General features: G+C 36.3%; 1 protein-coding gene across 1 annotated transcript; it reads right to left on the reverse strand.

Moving 5' to 3' along the window:
- Positions 1-1,450: 1,450 nt before the first annotated feature.
- Positions 1,451-13,868, reverse strand: LOC132299802 (FRIGIDA-like protein 1). Its single transcript, XM_059796622.1, has 3 exons — positions 12,128-13,868; positions 2,635-2,810; positions 1,451-2,552 (listed from the first exon to the last, which is right to left on the reverse strand). The coding sequence occupies exons 1-3, from the start codon at positions 13,584-13,586 to the stop codon at positions 1,935-1,937; spliced, it is 2,253 nt and encodes a 750-aa protein (XP_059652605.1). The 5' UTR covers positions 13,587-13,868; the 3' UTR covers positions 1,451-1,934.
- Positions 13,869-15,848: the final 1,980 nt, after the last annotated feature.

Raw genomic sequence — 15,848 nt, forward strand, 5'->3', positions numbered from 1 at the left:
CTTTATTCTCACACCAGACCAATCGAGTACATACAAATTATGAAGCAATCCCATTAAAGAGAGAAAGCAATCCCATTAAAGAGAGAAGAACTCGAAAGAGGGTACCTGACTATATAATAATAATAATAATAATAATAATAATAATAAACAAAGCAGAACTAAATTGACTTTTGTGTCACTTTTAAGGTAGTCACATGAGAATTGCCTTTAAGTTGGCTTGAAATTTTGGTTTTGAATCTGACACATAATTAATTAATAGGTTTTAGGTGGATATAAGTTTATTAAAATAATCAAGGACTTTATCAATTACATTCCACTTGAATATTTTAATAAATGAAATGACAAAAAGAATAAATAGTAATGATTGGGCGGGTTAACTTTTGGTTGAAATTGTGATGATTGGTTAACTTGGGCTAACTTCTCTGTTCATGGGCTTGTAAAATATTATACTTCTATCTATAAACTGAAATTTACCTTTTTTCCAACAGAGAAGTTGACTTGAAATTTACCTTTCAAAAAAAAAAAAAAATGATAAATTTTGTTTTGAGTATGAGTAATTGAATGATCGTAACTTCCTCTCATTCTCAAAAGGATTATTCACTTAGTTGGATGGACTGCCTTTTGGGAGAGTAAGACTGGTATTGAAGGCAGTTTCAAAGATGCCATTGATAGTTGAAAAGTTAATTAATATAATTTTCATAAAATTTAGTGAAATTAATATTGAAACACGTATTTAGCAATACCCCATTTTGACACACAAAAAAAAAAAAAAAAAAAAAACACTCTCATTGACCCCTAATAAGTTAGGGGATTGGACATTTGCCTTCTAACTCAAAAGCTTAGGCAATTAGGTAGTGTTGTATACCCCTTCCATGTATGCTCAAGACATTCCCATCTAAATCCGACGTGGGACAAGAAGAACCCTCCATATTCTCTCTCACCCGAACTTGCAACATCTGGTTGACTTGGACATGAATTCCATCAGGGTGGACCCTTGGCATGACACCAAATCAAGGACTGGGCTTGCTTTGATATCACTTGTAACGAGTCAAATACTTGTCCTCTAATCCAGGTTGACTTGGACATAGATCCATCCGGGTAGACCCTTGGCTTAACACCGGATTAAGAATTAGACCTACTCTGATATCATTTGTAATGAGTCAAACGCTTATATTTCAATTCAAAAACTTAAACTATTAAGTGATATTCCGTACCCACCCATGTATACTACGACCTTCCCCATCCTGATCCCATGTGATGGGAACCACTAACATTTTTTATTTTTTTCCAAGGAACCCACTAACATAGAGATTGCTTATTAAACTAAATAAACAAGCATACCATTCTACTCTTTATTTTCAAGCTCTCTTTATATATATAACCTTTAAGCTGCAAGAACACTGTTGTGATATAGAAATGCATCTTTTACACCTTTTTGGAAACCATCATAAAACAGAAACAACTCTTTACTGAGAATTTTAATAGGATACAAGATAATAATGTACAATTGAAAACATAAAAATAAAAAATAAAAAATATGTACAATACGATTGGTCTCCAATGACCAAATCACAGCGATGGAGGAATGACAAGATCACAGAGATGGAGAAGCTTCCAAGATTTTACCATCAATAAAATTTAGCCTAGGAAGCACTTCAATGATAGGAAGATGGATGCATTCAGGTTGAATAACATAGACACAGTCACGCTTGCCTATTGCATTTGGTGTGTCTACAAGGTGACCGGGGCATTACGGTTGGGGATAGGGATAGCGCCATGGATGATACTATTGTATTTGGTGTGTCTACAAGGTGACCGGGGTCATTATGGTTGGGGATAGGGATAGCGCCATGGATGAAACAAGTGATGCGTACCTGGCGCCCCTGTTAGCAGGGGCACCCAATCCATAGTTCCATACTGCCCATTTAAATCACTCATATGTAATAAGGAGTGGATCCCCTTGGCCTACAGTATTCAGCAGGTGGCCTTAAATCAGGTGCACCTTGTTCTGAAAAAAAGCATGCCGGGCGTTGAGGAGGAGGATGTGTTGAGTGAACAGGATAAGCAGAACCATCAGGAGCCCTCGAGGCTGCTGCTTTTGATATAGCTTTCCGAGGACGTTTTTTCGCTAGCTGATGTTGCGGTTGAGTATTGGAGGCAGAGGCAGGGGTTGGTGCAATACGCTTTTTTTCAGCTTTCTTTTGCACTTTAGCCTCAGATTCAGGGTTAATACAATTTTCCCCAGCTTGCTTTTGCGGTTGAGCCTCAGATGAAAAAGCAGGGGCAATACATTTTTTCCCATATTCTTTTTGCGGTTGAGCCTCAGATGAAGGGGCAGGGGTTGGCGTAATAAATTTTTTCCTAGCTCGCTCTTGAGCTTGAGCCTCAGATGCAGGGTGTGGCACAACAACACTCCGGTCTGCATTTTTCCTTTCTAGCTTTTCAATACGTGTTTTAAGGTTTTTGGCCGAGAAATCAGATTCAAGACCATGATCTGTAATGCATTTGATTACAGCTGTCAGAGCATATACTTCTCGCTTTGTCGCCCTATCCTGTAAGCAAGTTTCACAACATATAAACACAGGCTGGCAGTTGCATCTTGGAAGTAGATACTTAGAAGTAACGCAAACATACCTGTGCTTCAAGAGAATTGTTCCCCTTGTTGCATATTTTATTGGCAATCTCCTCTGAATAGGTCAAGTAGCCTTTCAGGAGAGGTACTGGTGGGAACTTTTCAACAAGGCCATAAGCATAAATGTACTTGATAGCCGCAAGCCACTGCTCCCTTTCTATAAGTTTTTGGATGAAATCTGCATTTAAAAAAAAAAAAAAAAAGAATTGCAAATTTCATCAAACTGCCCAGAGAAGGCTTTAGACAGCAAATTGCTTGATGTAGTTGCAGCCTAAACTCAAGGACAGCGATACTAATACATGCAACAAGAAAGAAAACCCACTTGAAATGAGATAAAATTAGAACAGTTCTTGAGGCAAAACTTCCATGCTAAGAAATGATACAGAGAAACAAGAGCATAGATACAGAATATGTTCTTCCCAAATAAAAATGGTCACCATGAGAAGCCTATTTCTAAAATCAATCAAGAAATACACAATTCGCTTTCCATTTCCTAGAAAATCTTTCATATGCATATTGAAAACAAAATGACCATAAATATAATGGGTGGACACTTCTGAGAACTATTGACTTGTTTAGGTAATAATATAATACACATTTTTTACCCCCGGTAAGTGTAAGATATTCTCAAGCACATATGAGGATAACCCAAATGACTAAGAGATTATTTCTATTTACTACGGGAAACACGTGCAAAGTTGTTTCTCAGAATATCTGTACTTGTTTCTCATAATATTTCTCTTTGAAGTGTCATCCATTAACTAACTTCCATCACAACTGACCCAATTTTTTCGCTCAAGCCTCCAGTTCCCACAAATTTTCCCATTTCCATTTCCATTTCTGTAACTATCAGTGTAAGATTCAATTCTCCTACTGGAATTAAATGTTTGTAGGACAAATAAATTGAATGTCTTGGAAAATGCTTTCAATAATTACTGTAATAATTTAAAGACGGCCATTAGCAGTTCAGGATGTTTGCACGTTTCCCTGTTCCCACCATTGTTTCTCGTAATGTTCCCATTGAGTTTCTAAATTTTTACTGTTTAACATCGTGCTTTCATTCCTTCTTCTTTTCTTTGTTCTTTTTTCCTCTTTTGACACAAGGCTCTAATTTAGTTTCCTGCTTGTAATATCATGTTCCGTGTCCACTTTCCCATCCCCTTCCCTCCTCCAAATAAATTAATAAAGAAAAGCATTAAAAGAAAGGAAATGCATTAGAATCAACAAAAAACTAAGATAAGGTAATATACATAAAATTACAAGGGTTCAAGTCATTTATTTGACCTTCGTGTATATCATTAGTGAAACACCGAGATCCTAATGTACATGGATGACAGACAGATCAACAACAAAACTGCTCAGAATGCATGAAGGAATATATCAGAGCATTGAAAACAGAACCCTGAGGAAGTAGAAAGTATAGTGATCTTTTTCGTTTTCTGAAAGGTAAAAGTATAGTGATCTTAATACCAACTTAAGTAGGATGAACACGACCATAAGAGAGACATAATACAATGCAGATATGCCGACAGGTCTAATCCCAAAAAACAAGGATACAGTCACGACATGGATACAGCCAGCCGTGCAAGCCCACATACACCTGATGATGTGTGGAGTGCATGCGGGCTGTTGGGGCCTCGCCTCCGGTAGGTAGTCCTATGGACACCACTTGCTCTACTGAGTTGACTGGGTAGAAAATAAAAGAGTCACAATGGAATATACTGATACAATATACGACATGTATGATGATTGTGTGACTATAGTTAGAACGGCTGTAGGAGAAACAAGTGAATTTCCAATTACCATAGGCTTACATCAAGGGTCAGCATTGGACCCATACTAATGCAATCAACCATAAAAGAGAGAATAAAACGCGTTACAAGGGAAAAACAAAGAGCTAGATCAAGCTAGAGAATAGCTTAAACACCCATAACTCAATCCCAAAAGAAAGGGAGAGGTAGAAAGCTGCTATAGCAGGCTGAATTATTGATAATACTAAAAAGTTGTTGAATACAACTTGGAACCACCCTTTTATAAGCCACAACGGATACCTTAGCAAAGATATAATCCTAACCCTTCATATAAACATAATCTAATAGCTACTATTTTGTCCAGCAGAATAAAAGGCACTAAAAATCACAAAACAGCCATTAAATGGTCACATGACTCACTAGATAGAAGCAGAATGACAAAAAATATCCCAACTAGAGCTTAAGGCAAACATTAAACAGGAAATTTAGACATACTTACAACTTAACTAAATGACTTAAAACCAATAAACAATGTTGCCTCTATTAGTGCAATCTCAGTCTAGTCTTCTAAGGATGTTCAACTGCTAGCCTTCTTCCATCTGCGTTGCATCAGTCCCTCCAGGTGAGAGAAAACTTGTCCTCAACTTAGAATCAAATTTCCACAATCAATCAAAAATAGAGAATGGCATTCCATCCCTTCTTTCTTCTTTTCTGAGCTCTTCCGCATGAGAAGACAGTTCCGAGCCCTGCCTGGTAGCTTAGAATATATATTGTTTTCCCCATTACTTCATATTTTGCACTTGTATTAATTTTAGGTCAATTTAAATCATTTTCTGATCCTACAGGTGTAATCGTCTATTTCTAGTTAGGCCATTGAATATCAAGGCTAGTTATTTGGAGTCCAAAATTGTTCTCAAATTGAGAGAAGATGATGCCAGGCGGTGTGGCAGTGCTAAAAAAGATGCTTCAGGTAGCAACTCCAATACATAACATCCTTTACTTCTATTATAACAATGATTTTAAGTGGAAATTTTCAAATCGATTTATGAACTCAAAATGAATTGCAGCCTATACTGGCTCCATACATAACAGCCGTGGACCTGTGGTGGACATTCCGTATAACAGCCAATTTTATAAAATTAGCTACAAGTGGGACAAAAAGAGAGGTGAAATTAGCCACTCAGTATAAAATAGCCAGAAATATGGTAACACCACCCCCAAAACAATGGCAATCTACTCCAACCTAGTAGAAATGTGCTCAAATCAAGGAATTCCTAAATCTCAAACAAGTTATCTATTAAGACAGAAAAGGAGCATGGTCAGTCAACTTCTTTGTGCAGGTCAACGGGCCGCTTCTGCGGCCTCTTTCCACGCCAGAAATATGGTTAGTTGTAAAACTTAGCAATCCAAAAGCAAGACTAAGAGTTATTATATCTGTATCTAACTTAAAAAACAACAAGCAACTAACAATATGATGGGTATTTCAACAATTAGTATTTAAAGGTCTTAGGCATTATTATTTTCCCACCAGTGCATGTAAATGGTTCCTCAAGAAGCTATATATCATGAAAGACTATTAGTTTATTTAGTGCTAGAGTGTTAGCAACATCAATACGTCCCATTGCCAGTTTAGAGAGTAAAGTCAGTAATAACACTGCTCCCAAAACAAAAATACCAGGTAGACAGTGCTATAGCAACAATATATACACAAGGGAAAAGTGCCCAAAAAGAAAAATCCTGAACTATCAGCTGATTTCACAAAACCACCCTATACTAAAAACTGCCCCCCTGAACTATCAAAAAGTTGCATTCAAGGACACGTCGTCAAGTCGCCGTTAATGGACACAGTAAATTACCAATTTACCCATATATACAATGACATCATTTCCTTTTGATTTTAACCTTCATTTGCTGACATGGCAACTGTAATTCCTATTACCAATAGGAAATGGACAGCACATCAATGTTTAGCCTTAATGCCCATTCACTTATCTCTTTTTTGTCAAATCTCGCCCCAAACACACCTCTCTCTCTCTCTCTAATCGTAATCTAATCCCATGTACATTCCAACCCACCTCTCTCTCTCATTGCAATCTAAACCATCAATCTCACTGGACATATATACGTGTGTGCGCATATGTATCTCTCTCATTGCAATCCAAACCTTCATCTGGTGCTTGGCCTGATATGAACTGCGAGAGTCTAAATCCGTTACCGTCAAATTGGCCCCACTTTGCGGATCGGACATGGTCAAGAAGGCCATAGAACATGGCTTCTCTGTAGAGTTGTTTTCCGGGTATGTGGGAGAGAATGTAGAGCTCTCCTGTTCGGAGGAGATCGAAGAGGATGGCAAAGCTGTCCGGGTTCTGATCAATGAAGTGCTCGTCAGTGTCATTTGTTTGGAGCTTTTTTGCAGAATCTCGCTCTCTCTCTCTCTCTTTCTATATATCTATATATACACATTTGTGATTGCAAAGCCAATTCAGAATCTCAGTTTCTCCTTGTGTCTTCCATTTCACCTTCACACATAATGAACACAATATCAACCTTCACCTTTGTTTTCTCGCTGTAAATGCCATAAATTTAGACGAAAGTTGGGCGATTTGGTACAAAACGAAAGCTTAAGGCTTGGTCTGAGATGAGAATGGATCGTAGAGAATGTCTTCACCTTCTTTTAGGGTTCGGTCTCAATGTAAATGATGACGGGGTTTCAATTTGGGGATTAGGGATAAGAATGGTCAGATTGGGTTTCAATTCGTTTGGAGCTTTTTTGCAGAATCTCTCTCTCTCTCTCTCTCTCTCTCTCTATATATATATATATATATATATATATATATATATATATCTATATATACACATTTGTGATTGCAAAGCTGATTCAGAATCTCAGTTGCTTCTTGTGTCTTCCATTTCACCTTCACACATAATGAACACAACTTCAACCTTCACCTTCCTTTCACCTTTGTTTTCTCACAGTAAATGGCATAAATTTGAGATGAAAGCTTGGCGATTTGGTACAAAACGAAAGCTTAAGGTTTGGTCTGAGATGAGTATGGGTTGTAGAGAATGTCTTCACCTTCGTTTAGGGTTCGGTCTAAATGTAAATGACGACGGCGTTTCAATTTGGGGGTTAGGGTTAAGAACAGTCAGATTGGGTTTCAATTTGGGTTTCATTTGGGGGCTTTTAGTCATTTATTATCCTAACGGTAATAAGGGTAAGTGTGTCATTTTCAAATTATAACCTAGGTCACGTGCTCATCACATGTCTATTTAATGATAACAACCAAACGGGACACTGACGGTGGGTGCTTTTTGCAAAAAAGGGAATAGTTCGGGGGGTTTATTGTAAAAATAGAAGTTCAAGGGGGGTTTCTAGGGAGAATGAGAAAAGATCAAGGGGTGTTTTGCACTTTACCCTATATACAATTTACCACTAGAAATGCATCTACCAACCAATAAAGAGGATCGTATATAAAGTGATGCAACTCAAATGGAAGAGGACTTTCTTCAAACAGTTGAAGATCCAAAGAAGACTAGATTGAAATTGCATTAATAGGAATAACATTGTTTATGAGTTTTAAGAAAGAAGACTAGATTGAAATTGCATTAATAGGAACAACACTGTTTATGTGTTTTAAGTCGTTTAGTTAAGTCGTAATCTTAATGTTTGTCTTAAGCTTTAGTTGGATATTTTTGTCATTCTGCTTCTATTTAATGAGTCATGTGACCATTTAAGGGTTAGTATGTCAATTTTAGTGTCTTTAATTCCGCTAGACAGATTAGTAGCCATTAAGTTATATTTATATGAAGGGTTATGATTAAATCTTGTGGCGCATAAAAGGGTTGTTTCAAGTTGTATACAGCAGCTTTTTAATATTATCAACATATTCAGTCTGCCAAGGCAGCTTTCTACCTCTCCCTTTCTTTTAGGATTGAGTTGTGGGTGTTTAAGCTATTCTTTAGCTTGAACTAACTCTCTATTCTTACCATCTTACTTCTTACTTTATTATTTTCTCTTTCATAGTTGATTGCATTAGTTGGTATCAGAGCAAGTTCTGGTCCAGTGGTTTTGTGTTGGTTTATCAGATATCTCTTCTAGGTTTCGCAACATGCCACTAAGGAGAAGAAACCCACCTCGCAGACCAGCCATTCAGCCTCATCAGAACGCAGCAGTTATAGAGGATCTAAGAAGGGAGATTGTAGCTTTAGCTCTGCGTGTTGTGCAAACCCCAGCCCCTTCTCAGGATGGGGTCGAATCTGAGGAGGAGGACAATCTGGAAGAGGATTTTGTTAATCCATTTTGCAGAAACGCAGCACACAAACCATTTGAAGAAAGGCGTTGGGATAGTGACTTTAAGGAGGAAATTCGTGAATTTGCAGGATATCTTGGGGGAGAAGAAAAACAACTTTTGATTGAGGAAGATGATGCAACCTGATGGTCTGACAATATCCTATAGGGTGCTGTAGGTGAATTCTTGGTTATGCAAAAGTCCCTAGCGATTCCGAAACATAAGGATGATAAAGTAGAGAAATTCAATAAGACAAAAGAAGAGGATGATGACAAGAAATTTGCCAAGGAAAGTGAGCAACATGGATTAGTTGATGATCAAGTTAATGAAATTTTCAAATTGCAAATCCAAGAAGAGGTGGAAGTTCGAGCACTAAAATAAGTTTATGTAGCTTGGAAAATGTGGTGGATTATAAGGCTTTTGGATCCATGGAGGTAAAAAATAATGTATTTCACTTTTATGATATGATTTGGAGTGATTTCTTGGAGCACACTACAATTGTTAAGCGTTTGCTGGAACAAAAGTTAAAGTTGATTAAAATTCTAGTTCTGGATATGTGTTCCACCGAGTTTTGCGTATGATAGTGTTATTAAAGATTCGAGGCACGCCAAGGTGCTAGAGGTCCTTTGGAGCCTAGGTGCATGTCGAGGCGCGCGCCTAAGTAAAGTGAGGCACACAATTGAAAATTTAAACTACCATAAAAGCATTCATACCTCATAAACCATATCAATATTCCAAAAATTAATACCAAATATAAATAAGTAAATCCATCACCTATACAAGCATCCAAGAACCATAAAACAAAGCACACATTTGTAATCTTGAAAGGCAAAACATAATTTGTTTGTTTAAAAAGGTAAACAGAGCACGAAAAGAAATAAATTTGTTAACCAAAAAAAACGCAGAGAGAAAAGAAGTAGATGAAGAGAGAGAAGTAGACGAGAAGATAGAGAAAGAGTTAAAGAAGAAAAAGATAAAAAACAAAGCCCAAAAAAAAAGGCAGAGAGAGTAGAGAACTAGATGAAGAGAGAGCTGTGATGAGAAGAGAGCGAAGAAGAAGAAGAACAAGAACAAGAAAAAAGAACTGACGTGGTTTCGTCATTCATCTCTGCAACTAGGGCTTCGTCGTTGGTCTCACAATCTCACTCTTTTTCTATTCAGTTGACACTTTGACTCTTGGGCTTTCTTATTTATTTACTCTTTTGAACAAAAGTTCCTTCTCTATACGCTTGGGCATTTTTATTTGTTTCTTAAGTTGCCAAAAGTACTTTTTTGGCTTAAGAAATAGAATAATCAATTTTTCGAGAAAAAAAAAAAAAATTAGTGAGGCGCGTCTGACAAATAGAACAAGGCACAATCGAGGTGCGCGCCTAGTATACATCAGGTGCATGCCTAGGCGCACCTTTAACATCACTGTGCGAATCTACCCAATTTCAAAGTAAATCCAGCAAATTCTTGTTTATTACGCAAATGTATTCTTTGATAGCGTAAGAAGATTATTGAATTTGACATGAATTTGGAAAAGAATAAGAAGGGATGGTACGCCATGCTTAGAATTTTTATTGAGCGTGGAAATTTGCTTCTAACTTGAGGACGAGTTTTCTCTCACCAGATGCAGCGCATATGGAAGATGAAATTCTTCAAACAATTGAAGATCCTAAGAAGACTAGATTGAAATTGCATTTATAGAGCAGCATTGTTTATGAGTTTATAGTCAATTAGTTAAGTCGTAATCTTAATGTTTCTCTTAAGCTTTAGTTGGATATTTTTGTCATTCTGTTTCTATTTAATGAGCCATGTGCCTATTAAGTGAGTCATGTGCCCATTTAAGGGTTAATTTTAGCGTCTTTTATTCTACTGGACAAAATAGTAGCCGTTAGATTATATTTATATGACGGGTTAGGATTAAATCTTTGCTAGCAGTGGCGGAGGCAGCATGTGCCTAGGGGGGGCAGCTGCCCCCCCTGCCCATGCTGCCCCACTATAATTTTTTATTATTTATTTATTTATTATTATTTTTTTATACATATATTTGTAAAAATTGATAAAATGCCCCCCCTGAAATTATTAAAATGGTCCCTTTGCCCATGAATCTACTAAATTTTATTTTATTTTATGTGTATAATTTGTAAATATTTATAAAACACCCTCATAAAATTTATAAATTATCCCCATAAAATTATCTATTTCTAAAAACGTCTTTAATTCTTTATTCCTTTTCCTTCTTATTCTTCAAATTTCTTTTTGTCATCTCCAAAAACTTTTGCATTCTCTTTCTACAATTAAAATCTATTTTTTCCTTCAAAATTCTTTCATATTTTTTTTCTTTTTATTTCATTTTCTTCTTAAAAAATTCATTTTTCTTCTTAAAAATTTATTTTTTCTTGCACTCATGCATAATTTATGTGCAATAACCGTTCTTTTTTTTTTTTTAATTATTTTCTTATTCATTTTTTATTCACTTATTCTAATGCACTATTGTTACACTATTATATTTTCGGCCTGCTTGAAAAAAAAAATTATTTTGTCAGTGCTAACATGCCCCCCCCTGAACCAAATTCCTAGCTCCGCCCCTGTTTGCTGGGGCATCCCTTGTGGCTTATAAAAGGGTTATTCCAAGTTGTATTCAGTAGTTTTTTTAGTATTATCAATAAATTCAATCATGTGCCTATTAAGCAAATCATGTGACCATTTAAAGGTTGTTTTGTAAATTTTAGTGTCTTTTATTCTACTGGACAGAATAGCAGCCATTAGATTATATTTATATGAAGGGTTAGGATTAAATCTTTGTTAGGGCATCCCTTGTGGCTTATAAAAGGGTTGTTCCAAGTTGTATTTAGTAGTTTTTTAGTATTATCAAAATATTCAATCTGCCGAGGCAGCTTTCTACCTCTCCCTTTCTTTTTGGATTGAGTAGTGGGTATTTAAGTTTTTCTTTATCTTGAACTACCTCTCTATTCTTACCTTCTTACTGTATTATTTTCTCTTTCATAGTTGATTGCATTATAAAGCCAGGTGAACAACAATAAATAAAATTAACAATAATTACAATAATTCAAATTATAGGAGATCCTTTGATGGCAAGGAGACTCCAATTGGAGCGCTTAAGTTCTCCATTCTTTGTTCTCTTTTTTGTTGGATTTTGGGGAGGAATTGTAAATCTATGGGGGAGATAGTTGATTTTTTTACTCTTTGGGAGTTTAGTGGCTTTTTGGCCTTATGTAGCTTCTTTTGGGAGGCACTCCCCTTTTTGAAGGCTTTGTAATGCAATCTTACTTATCAAAATAAATTACAGATAACCCATGCAAGACAAGTTTTCACAGCGTAGGAAGTTATCGAACCTATTAGAGAAGCGGAAACAATAGCAATCTATTTATCAGCTGGGAGGAAATATTTCAATCTAGGAATGTGTGTGTTTATTTGTGTGAGAGAGAGCAGTGTTTTAGGAAAATTACCAGAAATCTTATCTGCAAAACCAAGCACCTGACATAATTTAGGGGCTGCCTTATGCTCAGCAACAATCTCAAATAGATTCCAAAGCTCATCCGCATCAAACTGAGAGGTTAATTTGTAGGAAGCCAGAAGCTGCAAGAAACCCAACACCTCCAATGAGTTCTTAACAGCTGTTCCCATTTTCACCTTCCACTCATGTGCAAGTTTCAATGCCGCTTCTTTCACCTGAGGTCGAATCAGTGGTGAAATTGTCATCAACTGCTCTAACAAAAGAATGCAACTCCTCCTAACTACATTGCCTTCGAACTCTGTATCTCCCTTCTTCAAATGCGGAGGGTAAAACCCTTCCATTGCATTTAGAACTAGCTTTGCAGAATCCAACCACAACCGAAGAGCCCTGCAAATTCCACCAGACATCGCATCATGCCTGTTCGAGCGCTCATTGAGGAAAATCTGCAGACTCTTCCCATCCATAGTCATACATAATGGAATATCTGCATATGAACAATCCATCCTATTATCGGGTGGCATATATTCTGGCTGCTCAATCTCTTCACTTGAATGAAGGACGTTGGCAAATTTCTCCTCTTTCAATTGAAGTTCTTTGGACCGATCTTCAAGTTGCTTCTCTTTTAATTCAAGCTCCTTAGAGCGTTGCTCGAGCAAATTTTCTTTCGACTTCAATTGCTTCTTTTCCAATTGAAAATCCTTGAAGCACTGAGGGCCAAAATTTTCGATTAAGTCAAATTTCTTCCCTCTGGAATCAAGTTTTCCAGACCATTCATCATTCAACTTTTTAGCAGAATCCAAATGCTTCTCCTTTACTTCGAGTTCCTTACATCGTTCTTCCAAAGATTCCTCTTTAGTATCAAGCTCTTTGGCACGTCTCTCTATCCAATCCTGAATCAAATGCAGTTCTCTCGAACGACTTTCAAAGTGCTTCTCTTTCACATTGATCTCTTTGAACCGTTCGTTCATCAATCTCTGAATAGGTTCAAATTGCTTATGCTTCAATTCAAGTTTCTCAAAAAGCCCCTCTACTAACTTCTGGTGAACGCATAATTTTTCCTCTCGCAATTCAACCTCCCGCAAGCGTTCCTCTACCGATTTTCGAATAGAACCCAACTTCTCCTCTTTCAATTTGAACTCTCTAATGTGCTTTTGCTGAAACAACCTGAACTCCTTCTCTTTAACTTCAAGTTCCTCAAACCGTTCTCTGACCGAAATCCGAAGCAATTCAACTTCCTCGTTGCTTTCAATGGCTGATTTTCGAATTAACTCCAAATGCTTCTCTTTCGAATCGATTTTACACCAAGATTCTTCGAAGGCCTGTTGAATAGATTCCAAATGCTTTTCGAAATCCTTCCATTCAAGCGCCAACAAAAGAATCGCCTTTCGAAGGCTGTTCTTTTTCTGCTCTGTAAGTTCAAGACTAGCCGATAACACCTCTAGCGAAGCCATCTCCAATGCAACTTATACATACATACATACATATGTATGTATATCTACACAAACACGTAAAGCCTTGTGATAAACCCTAGAGAGAATGTATTTTGATGTAGAAAAAGATATAATATATAGATACACACACAAACTCGTAAATCCTTATGGAAACAATGTAGATCGACTGGTTTTCGATGTAGAAAAAGAGATAAAATATAAAGTACACAGTACACACACAAGCTCCTAAAGCCTTGTGAAACCCTAGAGAGAATGTATATCTTCAATAATTGTACTTGGTTCCTGGGAGGATTGCTAATTACTAAATTAATACGGTGAGTATTTTTAATTACCATATCAATGGTATTTTATTATATTTTATTATTATTATTATTATTATTTTTAAGCATGAAAACGATATCATACACAGTACACAGTACACACACAAGCTCCTAAAGCCTTGTGAAACCCTAGAGAGAATGTATATCTTCAATAATTGTACTTGGTTCCTGGGAGGATTGCTAATTACTATATTAATACGGTGAGTATTTTTAATTACCATATCAATGGTATTTTATTATATTTTATTATTATTATTATTATTATTTTTAAGCATGAAAACGATATCATATATTGAGGCAAAAGCCAAGCCAACGGTAATACAGAGAGAAAAAGTCAAGTCAGAAAAAACATACAAATCATAAAGCAAAACGAGTGAACCAAAGAAACCCCGCACAAGATCAAATTAAGAAGAAAAAGATCAAATCTAGACTGGAGTAAACCAAAACCGGCCTAAACTGAAGATCTAGTCGGAGAAAACAACAAATCCACTCATGTGATCCGAAAACGAATCCAACATGAACAGATCTCGCTGAACAAAACAAAAAATTGGGTAAAAAAAAAAATTCACAGAGCGCACTTAATGAACCACGTCGAGTTTATTATAACCGTAGAAAGCAACCATCATCCCCCACTCCCATGGAAGGGAGTAGAGAGGCACAGAGTGAAGAAAACAAAGGGGGTTAGAAAGTTAGAGAGAGGTGGGAGAGAAAATATCAATAACAGGTACTTGCTAAGTTAATATTGTTAAATAAATAAGCACTGATATTCCACTCACTTGAAAAAACCTACCTACTACCGATACATTACGTAGCCAACCATTGATAAATGAGGGTGGACCAACTTAAAACCAAAATATACCAACCAAGGCAACTTTTCATCGTTACTTTCTCTAATTTTCAGTATTGGTAATTAGAAAGTTCATATTTACTACGTATGTGACGCAAGTTATTACGTACTCATAATTTAAATATATAAAAGACAAAATATTTTGCACAATATTTGAGTTAATCCTATAAAATCTAAATTGAAACCCTAATATGAATCTCTCTCTCATATCTCTTTGTACTCTTATCGGAAGACGGACTTGCAAATCCCTCTCCCTCACCATCGATCGCTTCTGGTTTTGTCCATCACTATCAGTCACGTTTTGATGTAGCCATGTTGTTGTACTTGTACAAAGTACGGTTATAATAGGGTATTTTCCCTTTCATTTAATTAAGAAATAAATTTGCAGCGCCTACGTGGGATTGTTGATAGGCATGGTACGTAAAAGAATATTCAAAGACTTTGCATCACATTTCGACCCAAACTCCTCCAATTGTCTAAAGAATTTGATTGCTTTGGACACTAGCTCTAATAAAGCTGTCCATAACTATTCATTTCATCCTCATATCATGCCATGTAATGAATTTGCTGCCAAATGCTTCAAGATTATGAGGTAATTGACAGTTTTTCAGGATTTCCAGTTGTTGGATCCCCCACTTGAAGAACATAACCATTGCATCACTTCACCTCCTAAATTCTCTTAGTCGACTATTTTGGCCACCACATCTTGTTTGAAGCCTATATGGCGAAGGAGAAAACTTGAGAGAGATTTGCAGGTAGTGAGAGCATAGAGAGGGGAAGGATCCAATTAGGGTTTTAATTTGTATCCTATAGGATCCAATTAGGGTTTTAATTTGTTTCCTATTTTTTATTGGATTTAACTTGGATATTCGGTAAAATTTTTTATTTTTTATTTATTTAAATAATAAGTATACAGGTCAGTTTAACCTTGCGCTACATACATGATAAGTATAGACTTACTCACGAGCTGACAAATATTATCCTAAAAAAATTATCTAAAAAGATATTGAAATCTTATATATGAATTTATATTTATGTAATATATTTTATATTTTTTTGAATGGATTTTATATTTTATATTTTTTGGTTTGTTGG

This window comes from Cornus florida, unplaced genomic scaffold (genome assembly GCF_030987335.1).
Source record: "Cornus florida cultivar Cherokee Brave unplaced genomic scaffold, ASM3098733v1 CherokeeBrave_3.0.0_Hap2_Chr03, whole genome shotgun sequence".
In the NCBI taxonomy this organism is placed as follows: Eukaryota; Viridiplantae; Streptophyta; class Magnoliopsida; order Cornales; family Cornaceae; genus Cornus; species Cornus florida.